Source organism: Hypomesus nipponensis, chromosome 3, assembly GCF_054491055.1.
Source record: "Hypomesus nipponensis isolate SF chromosome 3, ASM5449105v1, whole genome shotgun sequence".
NCBI classification, from domain to species: domain Eukaryota; kingdom Metazoa; phylum Chordata; class Actinopteri; order Osmeriformes; family Osmeridae; genus Hypomesus; species Hypomesus nipponensis.
Window position 1 is genome coordinate 17,020,840 of NC_140363.1, and position 16,986 is coordinate 17,037,825.

At 49.8% G+C, this 16,986-nt stretch overlaps 1 protein-coding gene across 2 annotated transcripts in view; it reads right to left on the reverse strand.

The window, feature by feature from the left end:
• Positions 1 to 1,351: 1,351 nt before the first annotated feature.
• Positions 1,352 to 16,986, reverse strand: part of kcnh5b (potassium voltage-gated channel, subfamily H (eag-related), member 5b) — a 32,196-nt gene continuing 16,561 nt past the window's right edge. For both annotated transcript variants that reach the window (XM_084680544.1, XM_084680537.1), the window contains 4 exons: positions 15,801 to 16,000; positions 15,064 to 15,316; positions 12,271 to 12,467; positions 1,352 to 5,045 (listed from right to left, as the gene is read on the reverse strand). In XM_084680544.1, the coding sequence (XP_084536670.1) occupies positions 3,939 to 5,045; positions 12,271 to 12,467; positions 15,064 to 15,316; positions 15,801 to 16,000 (1,757 nt within the window). In that variant the 3' untranslated portion in view covers positions 1,352 to 3,938. The remainder of the gene's footprint in view (positions 5,046 to 12,270; positions 12,468 to 15,063; positions 15,317 to 15,800; positions 16,001 to 16,986) is intronic.

Sequence of the window (16,986 nt, forward strand, 5' to 3'; positions counted from 1 at the left end):
CGATGAACAAGCATGGCTGCAACATTTGGTACCGCTTAACATTAAGGCATCACGATCTACCTCGCAGCCACATCGCAAAAGCGGTTCCTATGCAACTGTAGTTGTTACCATGGTATTGTTATGGAGTTACATGGTCGTTAATGTAACCTTAAACTTGGAAGTGTTGCCCAACATTCTTTTGATTATTGACTTTTATAAATAGACATTAATTATCTGCCGTGTCTCATGGAGATGGATGTACTTTGGGGCAGGAAGTCATTCTTTGCACCGAGCGCTGAGGACAAGCAACCTGGGAAACATGAGTGACAACAGAAGAGGACTATCTTAATGAGGAACACTTGGGGAGTCAGGTGGCTGAGCGGTTAGGGAGTCGGGCTATTAATCAGAAGGTTGTTGGTTCGATTCCTGGCCGTGCTAAATGACATTGTGTCCTTGGGAAAGGCACTTCACCCTACTTGCTTCGGGGAGAATGTCCCTGTACTTACTGTAAGTCGCTCTGGATAAGAGCGTCTGCTAAATGACTAAATGTAAACACATGCTGCTAACTATCAAACAGGAGCCTTTAGTCTGGGCCAGCATTGCCTTCAGGTGTTGAACAATATTTAGATCTTGACAGTTTAATTTATCTCAACTGTTTCTTTTGGCTTGCTGTCAATATAAGCTCTGCAGGCAGGGCTACCATGATAATTCTTCTGTCAACCTGTTCAGCTGTAATTGGCTGCAAATTCTAACCTTTCAATGCTCCTTCCAACTGCCTCAACAAGAACTATCTGGCTCTACTAATGAGCCAATTACATTCAGTTGAGAAAAACCAACAAGTCCTAATGAACAGAGTGTAGTAAAATTAGCGGGGCAGAGCTCGATCAATTCAAGCATCAATATTGGAAAAAGTACAAATCAAAGTACAGCAAAGTTAAGCACCTGTATGGATGTATTTGATGCATTGTCCCAGGGCTGGTGATGTTAATAGGTGACTGATGGGTTGTTAAATCGGGCAATTTTAGCTCTGGCTTTGTGTGTGAGAGATTTATATTAGACTTTATATTAGTTTTATATTAGACTGATCCTCTACAGATTAGAAGATGGTACATTCTCGGATGGATATTCCAGTCACACAACAGAGCAGTGAATATCAGCAGATAGCAGTGGTTTCAAACAGATGCTATTAGCAGCTCTGCAAATCACATATTTCGTCTGAGTTCGGAAGACAGTGGAGCACACAATCTAAGATAAACCAGAAGTTAAAAATATAATAAGACGCCTCCAGGATTTTTTCAGAAATAATAATAAATGTGTATTCCCGTAAAAGCAAGCACATTTTAGAGTCAAGACGACAAACAAAGCCCTGGAATTCTCTCAGACAGTAGTTTATTTTGCTGACACTACAGTAAGTGTGAAACTGTAAAACAATGCATGAGTCATTGTGGGAATCAGTGCTACTTCTTGCCATGGCAACAAATGGTATAAAACAGGAACATTCCAGTAGAAAAGGGGGTAGTGACTCCTGCCCAGGGTTTTGGGCAGATGTTTGCCTGTCCCCAGAGGGACGTGTACACAGCCAGCACAGTCACACAGAGCGGCGGATACATTTGCATGCTCAGGAGACAATCATAGAGGAAGAAAGAGAGAGAGACAGAGAGAGGGAGAGAGACAGAGAGAGGGAGAGACAGAGAGAGGGAGAGAGAGACAGAGAGAGAGAGACAGAGAGAGAGGGAGAAAGAGAGAGACAGAGAGGGAGAGAGAGAGACAGAGAGAGAGAGAGGGAGAGACAGAGAGAGGGAGAGAGAGGGAGAAAGAGAGAGACAGAGGGAGGGAGCTCCTCAACAGGAGCAGAGACAGACCGGTGTCAGGAGAGGGAGAGAGAGGGTGTGGTACACATTCAGCTGAGACGCGCAGCGTTTCCCGAGATGAAGGCTTTCCAGGGTAGAGTACTCTTGAGGAGGCTCTTCCTTATTCGCTTGTCAAACAGGGAAAAAAACCCACTCTCACCCACTGCCGGCCATAGGCTGTGTGTCACCCTGCCAACCTCAAGTCTGCTCCAAGGTCATCTAGAAGGTTCTACTGAGGGGAACTTTCCAATGGCATGTAAAACACGCTAGAGTGCAAACAAATAATGACCTAGAGTATATACACATGTTCCATCGAGTTGGGGCGTGACGACTGCGTTCTAATAAATCTTCGGATAAATCGAAATGGCTTTAGGGTCCCCTGACATGTGGGACAATAAGCGAAGGAGCGCCGGCGAGAAAACGACTGGTTGCATAGCTTTGTGATATTCAGAATACCAAGACCATGAACATAGCATGGCAGAACAGACATCCGCATGAGGAGATCTCCGTGTGTCTCCACGGTGCTGTGACTCGTGTTGGAACGCTCTGAGATCTCCAGGAGCCTGCGGTGACGAGTTGAGCTGAGAAGAGGCAGCCACAGGACGGCACAGGAACGAGGGCTCCCAGGCTCTGCTGCTTGGTGCTCTGACAGACCAACTCATCACCCCCACTGAGGAAGACTCCTGGGGCACAAGAGGCTCTTGTGTGTGGGCGTGGGCGTATGGTGTGCATGCATGCGTGTGTGTATGTGCATGCATGTGTGTGCATGCGTGTGTGTGTGTGAATGTGGGTATGTGTGTGTGCGTGTGTGCACACACTCTCTGGGGCATAAAACTGCTCCTCGGCATGCAGATGTAGAAAAGCATGATAGAGATATTAAATTCTTTATTACATGAGCTCTTTGCAGTGAAGGTGTTCTCAAAAACAGAACCCCCGGCATGTGACACACTGCCAGTGAGCTGCCACAGACCATGTGACACACTGCCAGTGAGCTGCCACAGACCATGTGACACACTGCCAGTGAGCTGCCACAGACCATGTGACACACTGCCAGTGAGCTGCCACAGACCATGTGACACACTGCCAGTGAGCTGCCACAGACCATGTGACACACTGCCAGTGAGCTGCCACAGACCATGTGACACACTGCCAGTGAGCTGCCACAGACCATGTGACACACTGCCAGTGAGCTGCCACAGACCATGTGACACACTGCCAGTGAGCCCGTTGTGAGTGAAGTGATGGAACGCCCCGTCACTGGACTGAATGCACTAAACTTCTGAACATTCCTAATGTCTTCCTGTCCTAGTCACTCTCAGATTTGCCGAGCCAATCACAGATCTGGATCATGCAGGAGAAGGGTAAAACTCACTACAGTCACGATGGCGACACAGGTACCCTATCACTTGAGTGTACCTAACGGATGCATAGACACAAGGATAAATGACTGATAAAATATTTGAAAATAATTAATCGTTTGCTAGAGAAAATTAGAGGGAGGGGAGGGGGGGCAAAGGATGCCACGTTCGTTAAAAAAATGGAGAATGTTATAAATAGTAGCAACTTAAACTAACTAAGGTTTGAGAGAAAACAAACCGAGCCGCATGCTCTAAAAGGTGTGCTCTAATTAGTAGGGCCTTTTGTGCCGTCATAACAAGGACAGATCACAGAAGGACGACTTTTTGCCGGGCAAAACTTACAACTGTTTCAACCTCTCCACTCGGTTTTTGTCAAAGCTCAATCTATCAGTCAACATCTCAGTCAACTTCTGCAAGTCAATGTTTATAGTGCTACCAGTAGGGCAAACCCTGAATGTCCATATAATAAATCTTCCACAATTAAAAATATTCATATATATATATATATATATACGTACAGTGTGGATCAATAAAATCTTGGTTCTCTTTAAATTAGTTTGCATGCAGTCAACTGCATAATATACAGGCAATAAGTACGTTCGAGTCATAGTTTCTTTGGCAGGCCAGAATCCAGCTGGACATGCATAGAGAAGTATTTACAATCAAAAAAAGGTCTGTCTCATTGAGTAGTGTTCTGTCACAAACATGAGACAAAAGTCTATGTGCAAAAAGCAGTTTCAATAAGTCTTCCTCAGACCTGACCATCATCTGAATCAGGAGAGACCGGTCTGGACACCGTGAAGATATCCTGTCGTTTGGTTTTGGTTTTGGGGGTGGAAGCCCCGGGCGACCTCCTCTTGCTGGAGAGCAGTTTGAGGATCTCTGCTACCTGCGTCTCCAGGACGCCCAGACGGCCCCCGAGGCTCTGGATGTCCCCTCGGAGCTCCAGCCTGGTCTCCTGCAGCGCGGCCTGCAGGGCCTGCTCCTGGATGGGGCAGAAGGCCCGGGGAGACCCGCCCCCCCCTGGGAGAGGGCTGTGCTGGGAGGAGTCCAGCGGCGTCCTCACCTCCCCGGCCCGGTCGATGCGCAGCTCGCTCTTGGTGATGCCGCTGTCGCACGAGTCCGTCTTGCGGAGGGGGTTGTTGCTCGACACCCCGCCCTCCTCCGCGTCTCCCCTCCCGCCGCCGCCGCCGCCGCCGCCGCTTCTCTCCTGACCTTTGCCCTCCTGAGAGAGCATCTCCACAGACACGGCCTTGGTGACGTTGTTCAGCCCCTCGGCTTTCACCTCGGCCGGCTGGGGAGCCATGTTGCTCTTGAGTCTCATCCAGCCTTTGGGCGCGGCGGGCTTGGCAGCGGCGGTGCTGCTGCTGCTGCTGCTGGCTTTGAGCCGGGCCGACGGAGGCTCTCCTCCTCCTCCGGCAGGGCTGGGCTGCAGCTCCAGCAGGTCACAGTTGTTCTGCTTGGAGCTCTCCCCGCTGCTGGCGTATGTCATGGAGCTCTGCATGGGCGTGACCTGCGACACGGTCAGCACGCTGCTGCTGCATCCGGAGGAGAGGGGGGCTCCGTTCTGCAGCGAGGGGAGCGGCCGCTGGATGTTGAGGGGCAGCGAGTGCTGCAGGCTGGAGTGGGACAGCTGCAGACTCTGCGGGTGCAGGTGCTGGTGCTCCACTTGGAACTGGTTCTTCTCCAGGTCCAGCTGGGACGAGGCCCCCTGGGTCCTCATCTCCTTCTGCTGCTTGAACTTCTGGAAGAGCTTCCTGACTGGGTGGTCCTGGGGGATGGTCAGCTGCACCTCGTTCTTTTGCCGCTGGCGCTCCTCCTCCTCCTTCTTCACGTCGCTGATCTTACGGAAAATGATCTGCGGAGACACGAAAACAAAGCAGCGTTCATTAGGAACGCTTCTTAATACCACAACAGAGCAATCAGGATGCGACGCCTGTCAAGACAGAAACGAGACAGACGTGACGAGACGGAAAGGAATTTGGTATTTGCCAAAACTGGTGGGTAACTGCGGTCTGTGCTGGCTGTCTATCGCACGGCCCCCATGTCTCTCTGCAGTGCAGGTAGGTGCTCTAAAGTGCATCTGGGTTTGGGGGATCTCTGTTAAATCCCCCATCAGCAGTACTCTATCTGGCTTCATAAGGCTGCCTGAGCTCCACAAGCCTTTTCTCTTCAGACGCTAATTACCTCAGGGAACGGCAGGGATCCCTGCCAGCCAAACACATAAGTGTTATTCTTGCTTAAAATAACGACGGCTCCTGAGTATCTGACAGGCTGGTGGTGAGGGTGGTCAGGGTGGTGAGGGTGGTTGGACCTCCTAACCTCCCTTCTCCTCCCCCTGCTGGGACGTGCCCCCTCTCCCTCCTTCCCTCCCTCCCTCCTTCTCTCCCTCCCTCCCTCCCTCCCTCTCTCCCTCTCTCCCTCCCTCCCTCCCTCCCTTCCTCCCTCTCTCCGACACACCTCTGTTGGAGTTCCGCGGCACACGTCACTAAATGTCACCTCACGCTGCCCCTGGCTCTGTGAGGCTCTGAGGAAGGAAGGAACCGAGGAGGAGATGAGCAGGAGAGTGGGGGGTGAGGGGATGAGGGGTGGGGGGGTTAGGGGGTGGGGGATTATCAATCACCTCGTCGAGTCAGTGGCTGTTCGGAGGCAGACTGTTCCCATTTGAACAGAGCAAATAAAAAACGGTTTGATATCAAGTCTGAGACAAAACAGACTATTTTTGACCCTTGAGTGGCAGTCTAACTCTGAGAGGAATGGCTGAAACTAGGTTGGCTTAGTGGCGGCTTGAATTAACACAAAAACCTCAAGTTATTAAAGAAGTATGCATAGATTACGACAGCCTGACTCATATCCTTTTATTTGCCCTAATTTCATGACCCAATTATTCACTCCGTCTGCCCGCCTGCTGAATGCTTACACAAAACACCTCAAATCATCCAGTTTAAAACCAATCAGCTGAAAGTGACACAACTCTGGCTGTTTGTAGTGAAGAAAGACCTCTTCATTAGCGTATACCTCTGAGCTACTGGAGGTTCCACAGAGAACAGCACACCATCATCTCACATCATCTCAGCTGATCCTTCTCTCTCTCACGAAGAACAGGAAGAGGATGTCACGCAAGAGAGACACACGCAAATAACCACTCAGGGGAAGAAACACTTGTGGCGTTAACGCACTCGGAAACGCATGGCAGGTGTTTATTTTATTAATCCTCGTCTCATAAATAGAACACTTAAAAACTTGCCAGTCTCCTCGAGGGACGTACAATTATCTACATGGAGTTCGATCAGCAGATTGGAAGGCGCATGAAATGTTAGTAAAAAGAATTAAAATCGTTGCCTAAAGGGATTACATGTCGATAGAACTCTCAAAACACAAGCAGAGACGGCCATGAAAAGGACACTAACAGACACATCAATTATTCAGAGGTGAGGAGAGGCGGGAGATGGAGGGAGGCGACTTCACAAGAAGGACTGGGAAGGTGAGTTATTCATCTGAACCTAAAAGCAGCCATCTAGTATCTAGCCTCGAAAAGAACATCTCATTTCAACGTAAATATTAATCAGTGGGTGTCTGCTATTTCAGTGATCACTGCAATCACCAGTTGTTTAGACAAGAAACAAGGAAAAAACGAAACTTTTTCTTCAGACAGCTGTACCGTCAGAAGAAAAACACTCCGACCGACATTGCATCGGGTCTATATCTGGATATGACTTCAAAGCCTTTTCAAAATATTAACTCAACTTCACTGTCAATACATATGGTTTCATTCAAAGTGCAACCTGAAAAATACAGACAAACGAATATTTGGGTTTGCACACTGCCTCAGTGAATATTTGGGTCTTTCAACTATTAATTCCACTCCTAGAATATGGGAGGTGCTATGTCCTTACAAGCCTCAGGCAGTGCTGGTGTGTTTTGTCACAATGAACCTTTCCTTCACCCGGTCTGTGACATTCAGGTAAGAGGTGGGAACTGAGGGGGAAGGAAAAGCTACATACGCAGAACAAGAGAGTGAAAGAGAATATGAGAGAGAGTGAGAGAGGAGAGAGACACGGTAGAGAGAGAGTGAGAGAGGAGAGAGACATGGTAGAGAGAGAGAGAGACACAGTAGAGAGAGAGAGAGAGAGGAGAGAGACATGGTAGAGAGAGAGAGAGAGAGAGAGACACGGTAGAGAGAGAGAGAGAGAGAGAGAGAGAGACTTCTCTACCAAACTCAATATCAAACAAGGTCCACAAGGGATCTGCAGCCTCTGTCTGATGCTTACGATCAACTCTGTGTCTCTATCCATCTCTCCCCTTCCTATCTCTTCTCTCTTCCTTCCTTCCTTCATTATTTCCTTCCTCCATCTCTCTCTCTCCCTCTCTCTCACACATAGCCTCTCCACAGTAGCTCTCAGTCTCTCCTTCTCACGGCCTCTCCCTGTTCCTGTCATCCTCTCCTTTCTGCCTCTGCTTCTAACTCTCCCTCTCTCAGTGTCTTTCCCTCATACAGTCTCTCTTCTTTTCACAATCACTCACTCAGAATGTCTTTTAAGAATCAACAAACCAGTGTTTACACTTCATGCCTTTCTCTTCCGATTGCTTCACACTTCATGTACTCTGCTGTCTGTCTATATTTAATCTCAATCATTGACCCCCACCACCCCCCCCTGCATCTCCTCTTCCTTCCCTTTCATCTGTTGGTGATTGTGAGCTGACTGGTGTTTGGTGTCTGACTCATTCATCACGTGTGCTCTGTGAAGCCTTTGCGATGCTACTGAATACTGGGCCAAGACCTTCTTGCATAGTTCAGCACTGACATCACACATGATAGGTCATAGGTCACCACCAACCCACCACAGTGTACGTAAACTGCTGTCGAGAACACAGGGACCCCGATTTAAAGTTGACAGCATAGCTTCCGATGGACCCCGCGTCAACGCGGGTCCTTTAAGACGGACGGTAATGAAACTCAGGTGCCAACACTGCAGCCCACCACGTTCATGGGAATCAAAAAGCTCAAGTCAACCCCCCCCCCCCCCCCACACACACACACACTCTTTCCCAGGTGCTGAGGTAAAAATTAATCTAATTAACAGTCGTACGCTGGTTCAGCACAGCCGGGCCAAGACAGCAGACCGAAATGAGTCCAGGCACTTGTGTCTCCAGCTGCCGGCCTTGCCCAGGCCGACTCACAGGCCTACAACAAGTATAAATTATGCAGAGCACTCAGAGTAATAAAACGTGATTTCACTGCAGCAAAACTCTCCTCCATTCTCCCCATGTTGGCTTTGTAAACTATACTTTTTTTGAGAGCTTCCCACGCAACAGGGTCTCTCTGGTAATTGTATAACACCTGGGAAGAGATATTAGCCACAGACGCTAATCCCAATTGCTGGATGGTTTGAATTGTGTAGGCGGTCTGTTCTGTTCTTTGAATCCCTCAGTTCCTTATTGGATATGTCTTGGTGCTAAGTTATATTTATCGCCGGGTGCTGCTGGGGCCTGAGGCTGGTGAGGGATACTCTCAAGCAACAACCCTCTAATAATCGCACAGAAGCATCAACGATTCTAACTACACCCCCTGACTCATGTTGTAGCCCTACTGTGACCATCATATCAAATATTCTTATCATATTATAACAAGACTTTGATGAAAGGCTTAAATTACACAGATATCCTGTAGTGGGTGAGATGATAGAATAGAGAAAACAAGTGTGTCTTCTGAAGAAATTCTGCCTGCTTCCCAGAATGTGAGGTGGGCTGCTTGCCAAGACTGTCTCCGCTCCTCGCCTCCCCTCCCCTCTTCCCCCCACTCCCCTCTTCCCGCCCCACTCCTCGCCTCGCCTCCCCTCTCCTCTCCTCTCCCCCCTCCCCTCCCTTCAGCAGGCTCCAGGGATGGGGAGCAGAGATGGCACCAGTGCTAACCCTCTGGGGACTATCTCGGTGGGTGACAGGACGACACCTCTCTGCTCCCCAGGTAAACCTGCCACTCTTTCTCCTCCCACAGTGGTCATGGTGTGTGAGCTCACAGGCGAGGGTGACGTGGGCGGAGCCACACATACTGTAGGCCCACACACACACACACGCACACACACGCACACACACACACGCCAACAGAGAGCAGACTAGAAGAACTACGAAAGCAAGATGTCGACTGGAGAGCACGGAGACAGCAGTATCCCCATGTCCATTTGGGGCGTCTAGTTTCCTGTGTTCTGGCTGAGAGACAGCAGAGAATATCCTCTCCGTCCGTGCTAATGCAGCTCTGACTTCTTGTCGAGAAAAAAGTGGGTCACTTTTCCTCTTTAGTTGAGCAATTCATTATTTACCAGACAGAACAGTGATGGAGAAAATGAGACTCATTGCATGGGTGACTTCTTCCTTTTTCCTCCTTAGTTTTCTCCGACTCCCCACTGCCTTACACTTTCATACACACACACAATTGCATGCATGCCTACACACATACTGTACACACACCGGCACACAAACACACAAAAATTTAAAGCAGGCACGCACACTTTTTTCTTGCTTAAATTATTGCGACCCTCGCAACTCTTTTGACCTGAACTGCTCCCCTACAATCTAACCCCCCCCCCCCCCCCCGCACACACACACAGAAACACACACAGAGAAACACTTTCTGCACTTATTACATCCATCCCTAGTTTCCTAGTCTCATTAATAATCCATCAGAAGGCTGGTAAAAGCTTCCTCGTCTGCAGGGTTTAGCCTGAAGTATGTTCCCTAACTATTGTCCCTCCAGGCGCGCAAGCTGTCCCAACTGACAAAAAAACATTGTCCAGAAGCCTTCCGTCCTCAAACAGATCTGCAGAAAAACGTTGTTGGGCTCTGTTCTGTTTGCTCCTTTAAATAGATTTTGAGAAAGAATGAATGAAATAATCTCCTGACCAAGAATGGAATAAAAACACACAATCAAACAGCACAACCTCTGGCTTGTTTTACTGGAGGTATCCTGTCTCTTTGTCTTCACTAACTGTACACAGTCTAGTCCGACTTGGACTGTTGGCCTGAAACTAGTTTTAGCTGTGGAACTTACACGAAAATGTTCACCTACAGTGTTAATTATATGCTTCCATATTGAAAGGGAGAGCTGGCAGTGTTAGGCAGCCTCGCACATTAAACGACGGGCATCAATCCACATCCAGCAAAAGAAAAACAGCACATTTGCAAGTTTCTGGAAAAGCAATATATCCCCTCTCTTTAGTTAGGTAAAACAGTGTAAAAGCCCCAAGGCAGTTTCATCACATCAGGAGGAGTCCCTGTGTCTATCTGCAGTGCAGACACCCTCTCTTCATTGCTCAGGAAAGCTTGGGTTGCAAATTCAGAGAGCCATTAGGAAATGACTGACACAACAAAGTTAAGATCCAACACATTTACTTTACAAATGGTTCCACTGAAAGCTTGGTCAAAAGTTTGACATTTTTACTGTGTCATCAACTTAGGGAAAGGAACAACATTCTAAAAACAAGCTACAGCATGGACCATAGGTAGTAAAGCTACAGTATTAACAAGAAGAAATATGTGTCTAATATTATGAGTGCAAACAGTATTGTATGCTGCCAAGGGACACTACCTACCAGTAGGTTCCAGTATATTCTGTGAGGGAAGGAGAGAGTATTCAATACACTGTATGTCAGCCATCTATAGTATTACTGAATTGGGGCCTGACTGTATAACGGAATGGTTTCCATTTATGAGAATGACATTCAAACCTGCCTCTGTCCGCATTCTGTGTTGACCCAAATACTACCAGGCCCTGGATCGCTGTGTGACATCTCTCACCACATCCCACATCGTGACTAACCAGATAAAGTGTCATGGAGCCGGGGCCAGAGCCTCAGCCCATGGAGAATCACACACACACACACACACACTGTACCCGCACCTCAGACACACACACACTGTACCCGCACCTCACACACACACACACACACACACACTGTACCCGCACCTCACACACACACACACACACACACTGTACCAGCACCTCAGACACACACACACACACACACTGTACCCGCACCTCACACACACACACACACACACACACACTGTACCAGCACCTCAGACACACACACACTGTACCCGCACCTCACACACACACACACACACACACACACACACACACACTGTACCCGCACCTCACACACACACACACACATACACACACACACACACACACACAGAGTACCCGCACCTCACACACACACACACACACACACACACACTGTACCCGCACCTCACACACACACACACACACACACACACACATACACACACACACAGAGTACCCGCACCTCACACACACACACACACACACACACACAGTACCCGCACCTCACACACACACACACACACACACACACACACACTGTACCCGCACCTCACACACACACACCTCTGTCAAACACACTCACAGTTGAAGTTGTGGTACCCACCCAGAATATGAGAAGTGCCTCTGTTCATTATCACTGAGAGAGAGCAAGCTTACCACAGAAGACGGAGAACAGCAGAAACTGCGTCCTAAATAATAAGGCTGTTGCTTTTGCATGAATTATTCAAAGACCTGTTGGGCGCAGAGATCAAAATAAATATAGCTAACAAAACACCATTTCCTAATAATGAGATATGGTGTTATTCAGTTTTTCTATGGGAGACAGGATGACAACACGCTGGCAAAATGGAGCCTTGAGGGGGAATACAAATCTGTGTGCATCATGCAACAGACTGGAACACTCACAGTAGCAGCCCAGTAAGAGGCTGGGGAGGGATAGGGGGGGGGAGGGAGAGGAGGGAGGGAGGGACAGGGAGGGAGGGAGGGACAGGGAGGGACAGGGAGGGAGGGAGGGAGGGAGGGAGGGAGGGAGGGAGGGAGGGAGGGAGGGAGGGAGGGAGGGAGGGAGGGAGGGAGGGAGGGAGGGAGGGAGGGAGGGAGGGAGGGAGGGAGGGAGGGAGGGAGGGAGGGAGGGAGGGAGGGAGGGCTTATCAGGCCAGAGTGCCCTCAGTCCATAAACGTGTGCATGTAGGCGGCGATGGAGCACGTTTCCACGGTAGTACATTAGCGGCTGTCTTACCCGCTTGCGTAAATTGCAGGTGAGGATGAGGTTGCGTGAGAAGGAGTTGGCGAAGGCCGTGTAGAACTCCAACACCTTGAGCAGCGCCTCTCTCTTTATGACGTGCAGGTCACAGTAGGTCAGTGCCCGGACGTTAGCGCAGGCATGCGCCAGGTTAGTCTCCTTCCAGAACACGTCCCCAAACACATCCCCTTTCCCTACGGGAGAGATGATAAAAGTCAATTTTATTGGCGAAAATATGATTTTCACATCCTTTAACTGTGCCTGTGGGAGACAAAACAAAGCTTTTTGCATGTACACAATTAAATCTAGAATTTTCTCTCGGCGTTCCGAGACTTGAGGTTCTAAGGTTTCCTTAGCAACGGGCTTACCTGGCTGTAAGTGCGTAGCAACCGCATATTCTCATTACTAACGATGAGGGGAAGGTTGCTATTTTCTGCAGTGGGTATGTCTTGAAGAAACTCAATTCCTCAAAAACCCACATGCCTGCCCATCAAGAGCTCCACATTCTAATGAAACCATAACTGGTAGGGAATTTGCACCAATTTTGCCATTGTATGGACACGTACAGGAAATCAAACTCCAACCTGACAGGTTGAATGGAGAGAATGACCTAATGGAATAAGAGGGTGTGTGTGTGTGTGAGAGTGTGTGTATGCGTGTGTGTGTATTTGTGTAAAAGAGTCTCCTCTCCTGCTGTCGTGACCCCCCCTGGTCACCCAGCAAACATCACCACCACCCTGCAGCTCAGACCCCATCTAGATAAGAGCCCCTGGGAGACGCTGCAAGCAGCCAATTAGCTGGCTAGATGTGGAGAAGGTCAGAGGGATGCGGCTGGTGGCTGTGCTGCGACTGCATCAGGGTTCACCCCAGAGCAAGCACCTTGACAGGTGGTGGGAGGAGTTCCACACTGTGCCAAAACATGACCCTCGTCCGTCACGCCCAGCGCTGTCCGTGGTACTGGATGAGGGTCACTTCCCTGTTCGGTGTTTGTGAGATGGGACTTGGCTACGATCACAGCCTTGGTGACTGGGGACTGGCTACTGTAATCTTTAATACTTTGTTTCTGATGCCTTTGCGAGCCAGGCTGCGGTCTATCTGGAATTAGGCAGCGCCGTGACGACATTGCTGTCTCATCACCCTGCTCACAGGCGCAACACTGCTCACTGGCCCAAAACATATTGCTGTGAGAATAGATTGCAGGCTAAAATCCCCCTCTCATAACCCAACATGAATAATGGATTAAGAAATTAATCAGATCATATTCTGCAAAGCCAGATCCTTCAGCAAAGCCACAAAACGGTGTGTTTCAGAGGCAGAACAGTGTAGAAATTATAGGTACTAAGGCAGCTTAGTTATTGTTCACTAAATCCCAGAAGAATGTGGTGAGCGATGAGAAGTTTCCAGAATGTGCGTCTGGCTGAATGGATTATCAGGTAATATGTGTGTGTCTGGAGGATAGTTCTGCCTGCAGTGGCAGTGCTGTGTCTAATAAGCCAACAACCTCAGTGCTGAGCCAGGGGTCTAAAATCACTCATACACACACACACACACACACACACACACACACACACACACACACACACACTCCTCCGCCCCCCCCCCAACACACACAGTTGAGCTCTAAGATCCTGCCCTTCCCTGGTTTCTTCTTCTGCAGTGCAGCATCTGTGAGGGAGACTGGCCCCCGTGCGTAAGTATCAAACAGTACCTCAGACATGGAGTCAGACATGTCACGACTTCAGCGTCAATGTCGAGTCTACAGACGCTATTTGCTTCTGCATCGTCCTAAGGTGCGACCTGTTCCTTTCCCCGATTTCGAAAGGGAGGGAGTTTAGTCACGAAGTTTGTAAATATCCACCATGTTCCCAGGGAGATCCATGCCTGCATCGCTCCGGTGTAGGTGAGCTGGATGTCAAGGATCTCTACCTGAGCTCCGGCATCAGCTCTTGTTGCCATGGAAGTGGTCTTATACAGGGATACCACACTTCTTGAGATGTGAGACTACTTTGCTAAAGTGGTTCATGCGCTGGTTACAAGAGTGAACAAACTGTTCCTCACTTCCAAAGAATAAACAGAGCAAACTTCAGATCTGGACAAGACTGGATTTTAGGCCTACAGCGTGAACCGTGTTTAGAAGAGAAAATGGTTGGAGAAGGATGTGTATCTTTCCCCCCCCACGCTTCCAGCACCCCCTACAGCGGGTCCCCTGCCGAGTCGATCTTCTCTCCATCATACCATCATCAATCCAGCCTCCCACCAGGCTCCCATATGCCCCCCGACTCCCCCCCCCCCCTTTATAACGGAGGGGAATGGAATGCTGGGGCCCCCCTGCAGTGGGGGGGATAGGCGCCTCCCGTTGGCGGCCATTTGAGCCGGTGATTAATGTCGTCCGTGTTTTGCGCGGCGATTCATCGGGGGCTAATATGCTTTTTATGAAGCTCTAACAACAGCCTCTCTCAGGTTCTTGATGAAGTTTGGGAAGTGGAAAAGCAATAAAAGGCTTGAAAAACAGCCCCAGACACGAGGAGATCCAGAATTCCCTTCCTCATCTAGCCTCATCTACCCCTGGGGGCGCTACTCTCTCTCTCTCTCTACCGCTCTCCCCTCCCTCTCTCTCTCTCTCTCTCTCCCTCTCTCTCTCTCCCTCTCTCTCTCCCTCTCTCTCTCTCCCTCTCTCTCTCTCCCTCCCCCCCCCCCCCCCATCATCTCTGCAGGTCAGAGGCGTGTCTACCCCAGCCTCTGACCGGGTGGTTCTTACACAAGAGCACACAGCTCTGCCCGTCTGCCCACCTAGGATGGCGATGACCTCGTCGTCCTGGATGACCTCCAGCGACCCCGACACCACGAAGCACAGCGTGTCCACGCTCTCGCCGGAGTGGAAGATCAGGTCTCCCGGGGCGCAGTGGACGGTGTGGAACTCCCCGGCCAGCGAGCGCAGGCAGCCGTCGCTGGCCAGACGGAAGGCGGGGTGCTCGTTGAACACTTTCCTGTTCAGATGGACGCAAATGTCGGCCCGCATGTCCTTGGGACAGATGGACAGGACCTGGAGAGGGGACATGCGTCAGACGGCCACGCCGACTCTTATGTCACCGTTCACCGCAGCACCAGGGGTCAGATGGCTGAGCGGTTACGGGAATGGGGCTATTAATCAGAAGGTTGCCGGTTCGTTTCCCGGCCGTGCAAATGAAGTTGTGTCCTTAGGCAAGGCACTTCATCCTACTTGCCTCGGGGGGGGAATGTCCCTGTACTTACTGTAAGTCGCTATGGATAAGTGCGTCTGCTGAATGACTAAATGTAAATGTAAGCACCAGACAGTGGAAACAGCTCCTGAGTTGTCCGGATGTGGTGTGGTTACATCAGTGTTCCTGCAGTGGGCTATCTCATGTCCTGCCAAGATCTGGGCTCTTGTATCTAGGGACGGTGCAGCTCAATGGTTACAGCATTTCACTGCAGATAAAGAGGGTCGCAGGTTCAAATCCTCTGATGTACTGTTGAGTTGGGTGGATGAACACCCGACAAGATCTCACCTTCTCTGTGTCGATGCCTTTGGACATGGACCAGGTGGAGACGATGTAGTCCATGACCCTCTCGCTCAGCCCCTTGGGCACCTGGTACAGCTTCAGGAAGTCCCTCACGTTGTTCAGCATCTCGTGGTAGCGGTTGGTGTTAGCGTACATCTGTTGGAAGATGGTGGTCACGTTTCCAAAGATGGTGGCGTACAGGAGGGCTGGGGAACGAGAGAAGGACATTATATCTCTGAAAAACAGAGGTAGGAGCAGTAATGACAAATGACAGGAGGCATTAATAATGGCTTTGTATACATGCAGGGAGAGAGTGTGGGCGTTCCCAGAGCTATGCCAGTTCTGCAGAGCTGTTTACTGTCCCCCCCACCCCCACCCCAACCGACACTTGCACTGACTGTACCCCACAAGCTCACTGTTTCCATAGAGACCTCACCCAAAATAGTTCTCTATCTTTTTCTCCCAGCCAATAAAAAGAGAATAAAAGAAAAGGAATAACAAGTTTAAAGAGACTTTGGGGTTTGGGGCGAGGGATGGGAAAGGGCTCGTGATCCTCAGCACAGCGAGGCAGCTGGAGCCATTCTGCAGGCAGCCACATTGTTCCCAGTTGTGGTAATTATACCTGGGGAGCTGGACAGGAGCCTTGCAGGTGTCCAGACCTGCCACTCTCCCACCTGACGAGCCCTGGTGACCGTGTTCCTTCCTGTCACTGACAGCCCGGCCACGATCCTGACTCGCACACCTCTCGCTCACGGACACGCTTCCAGACCCTCTCCTGTCTAATTCGAGGCTCTTTCAACGCTCTGCAGGCAGACCCGGCAGGTTGAATCATCTTGCTATAGTCCGACGTAGAAGGCCCAAATTAGACTATTACACAGGTTTGGTTTCCAGGTTGTTGGAGGGATTTTAGAACGTTTCCATTCGAGACCAACGTTTCCATGTTCATCCCCTCACACACACACATACACACACACACACACACACACACACCAACAGAACAGTATGGCAGCACAGCTCAGGGGTTGAACCTTGAGCACAGTCGTTCAGCCTGAGTCTGGCTCCAGATCACGCCTGCGTAAGAATGTTCAACCAGAGAATGTTGTCTAAAGTCTTGAATCCTCACTCCTTGAAACTGACTGAAGTACCACTTGCTAATAGCGTATGCGTTGTTATGCCGTCCTTGTGTAAACTA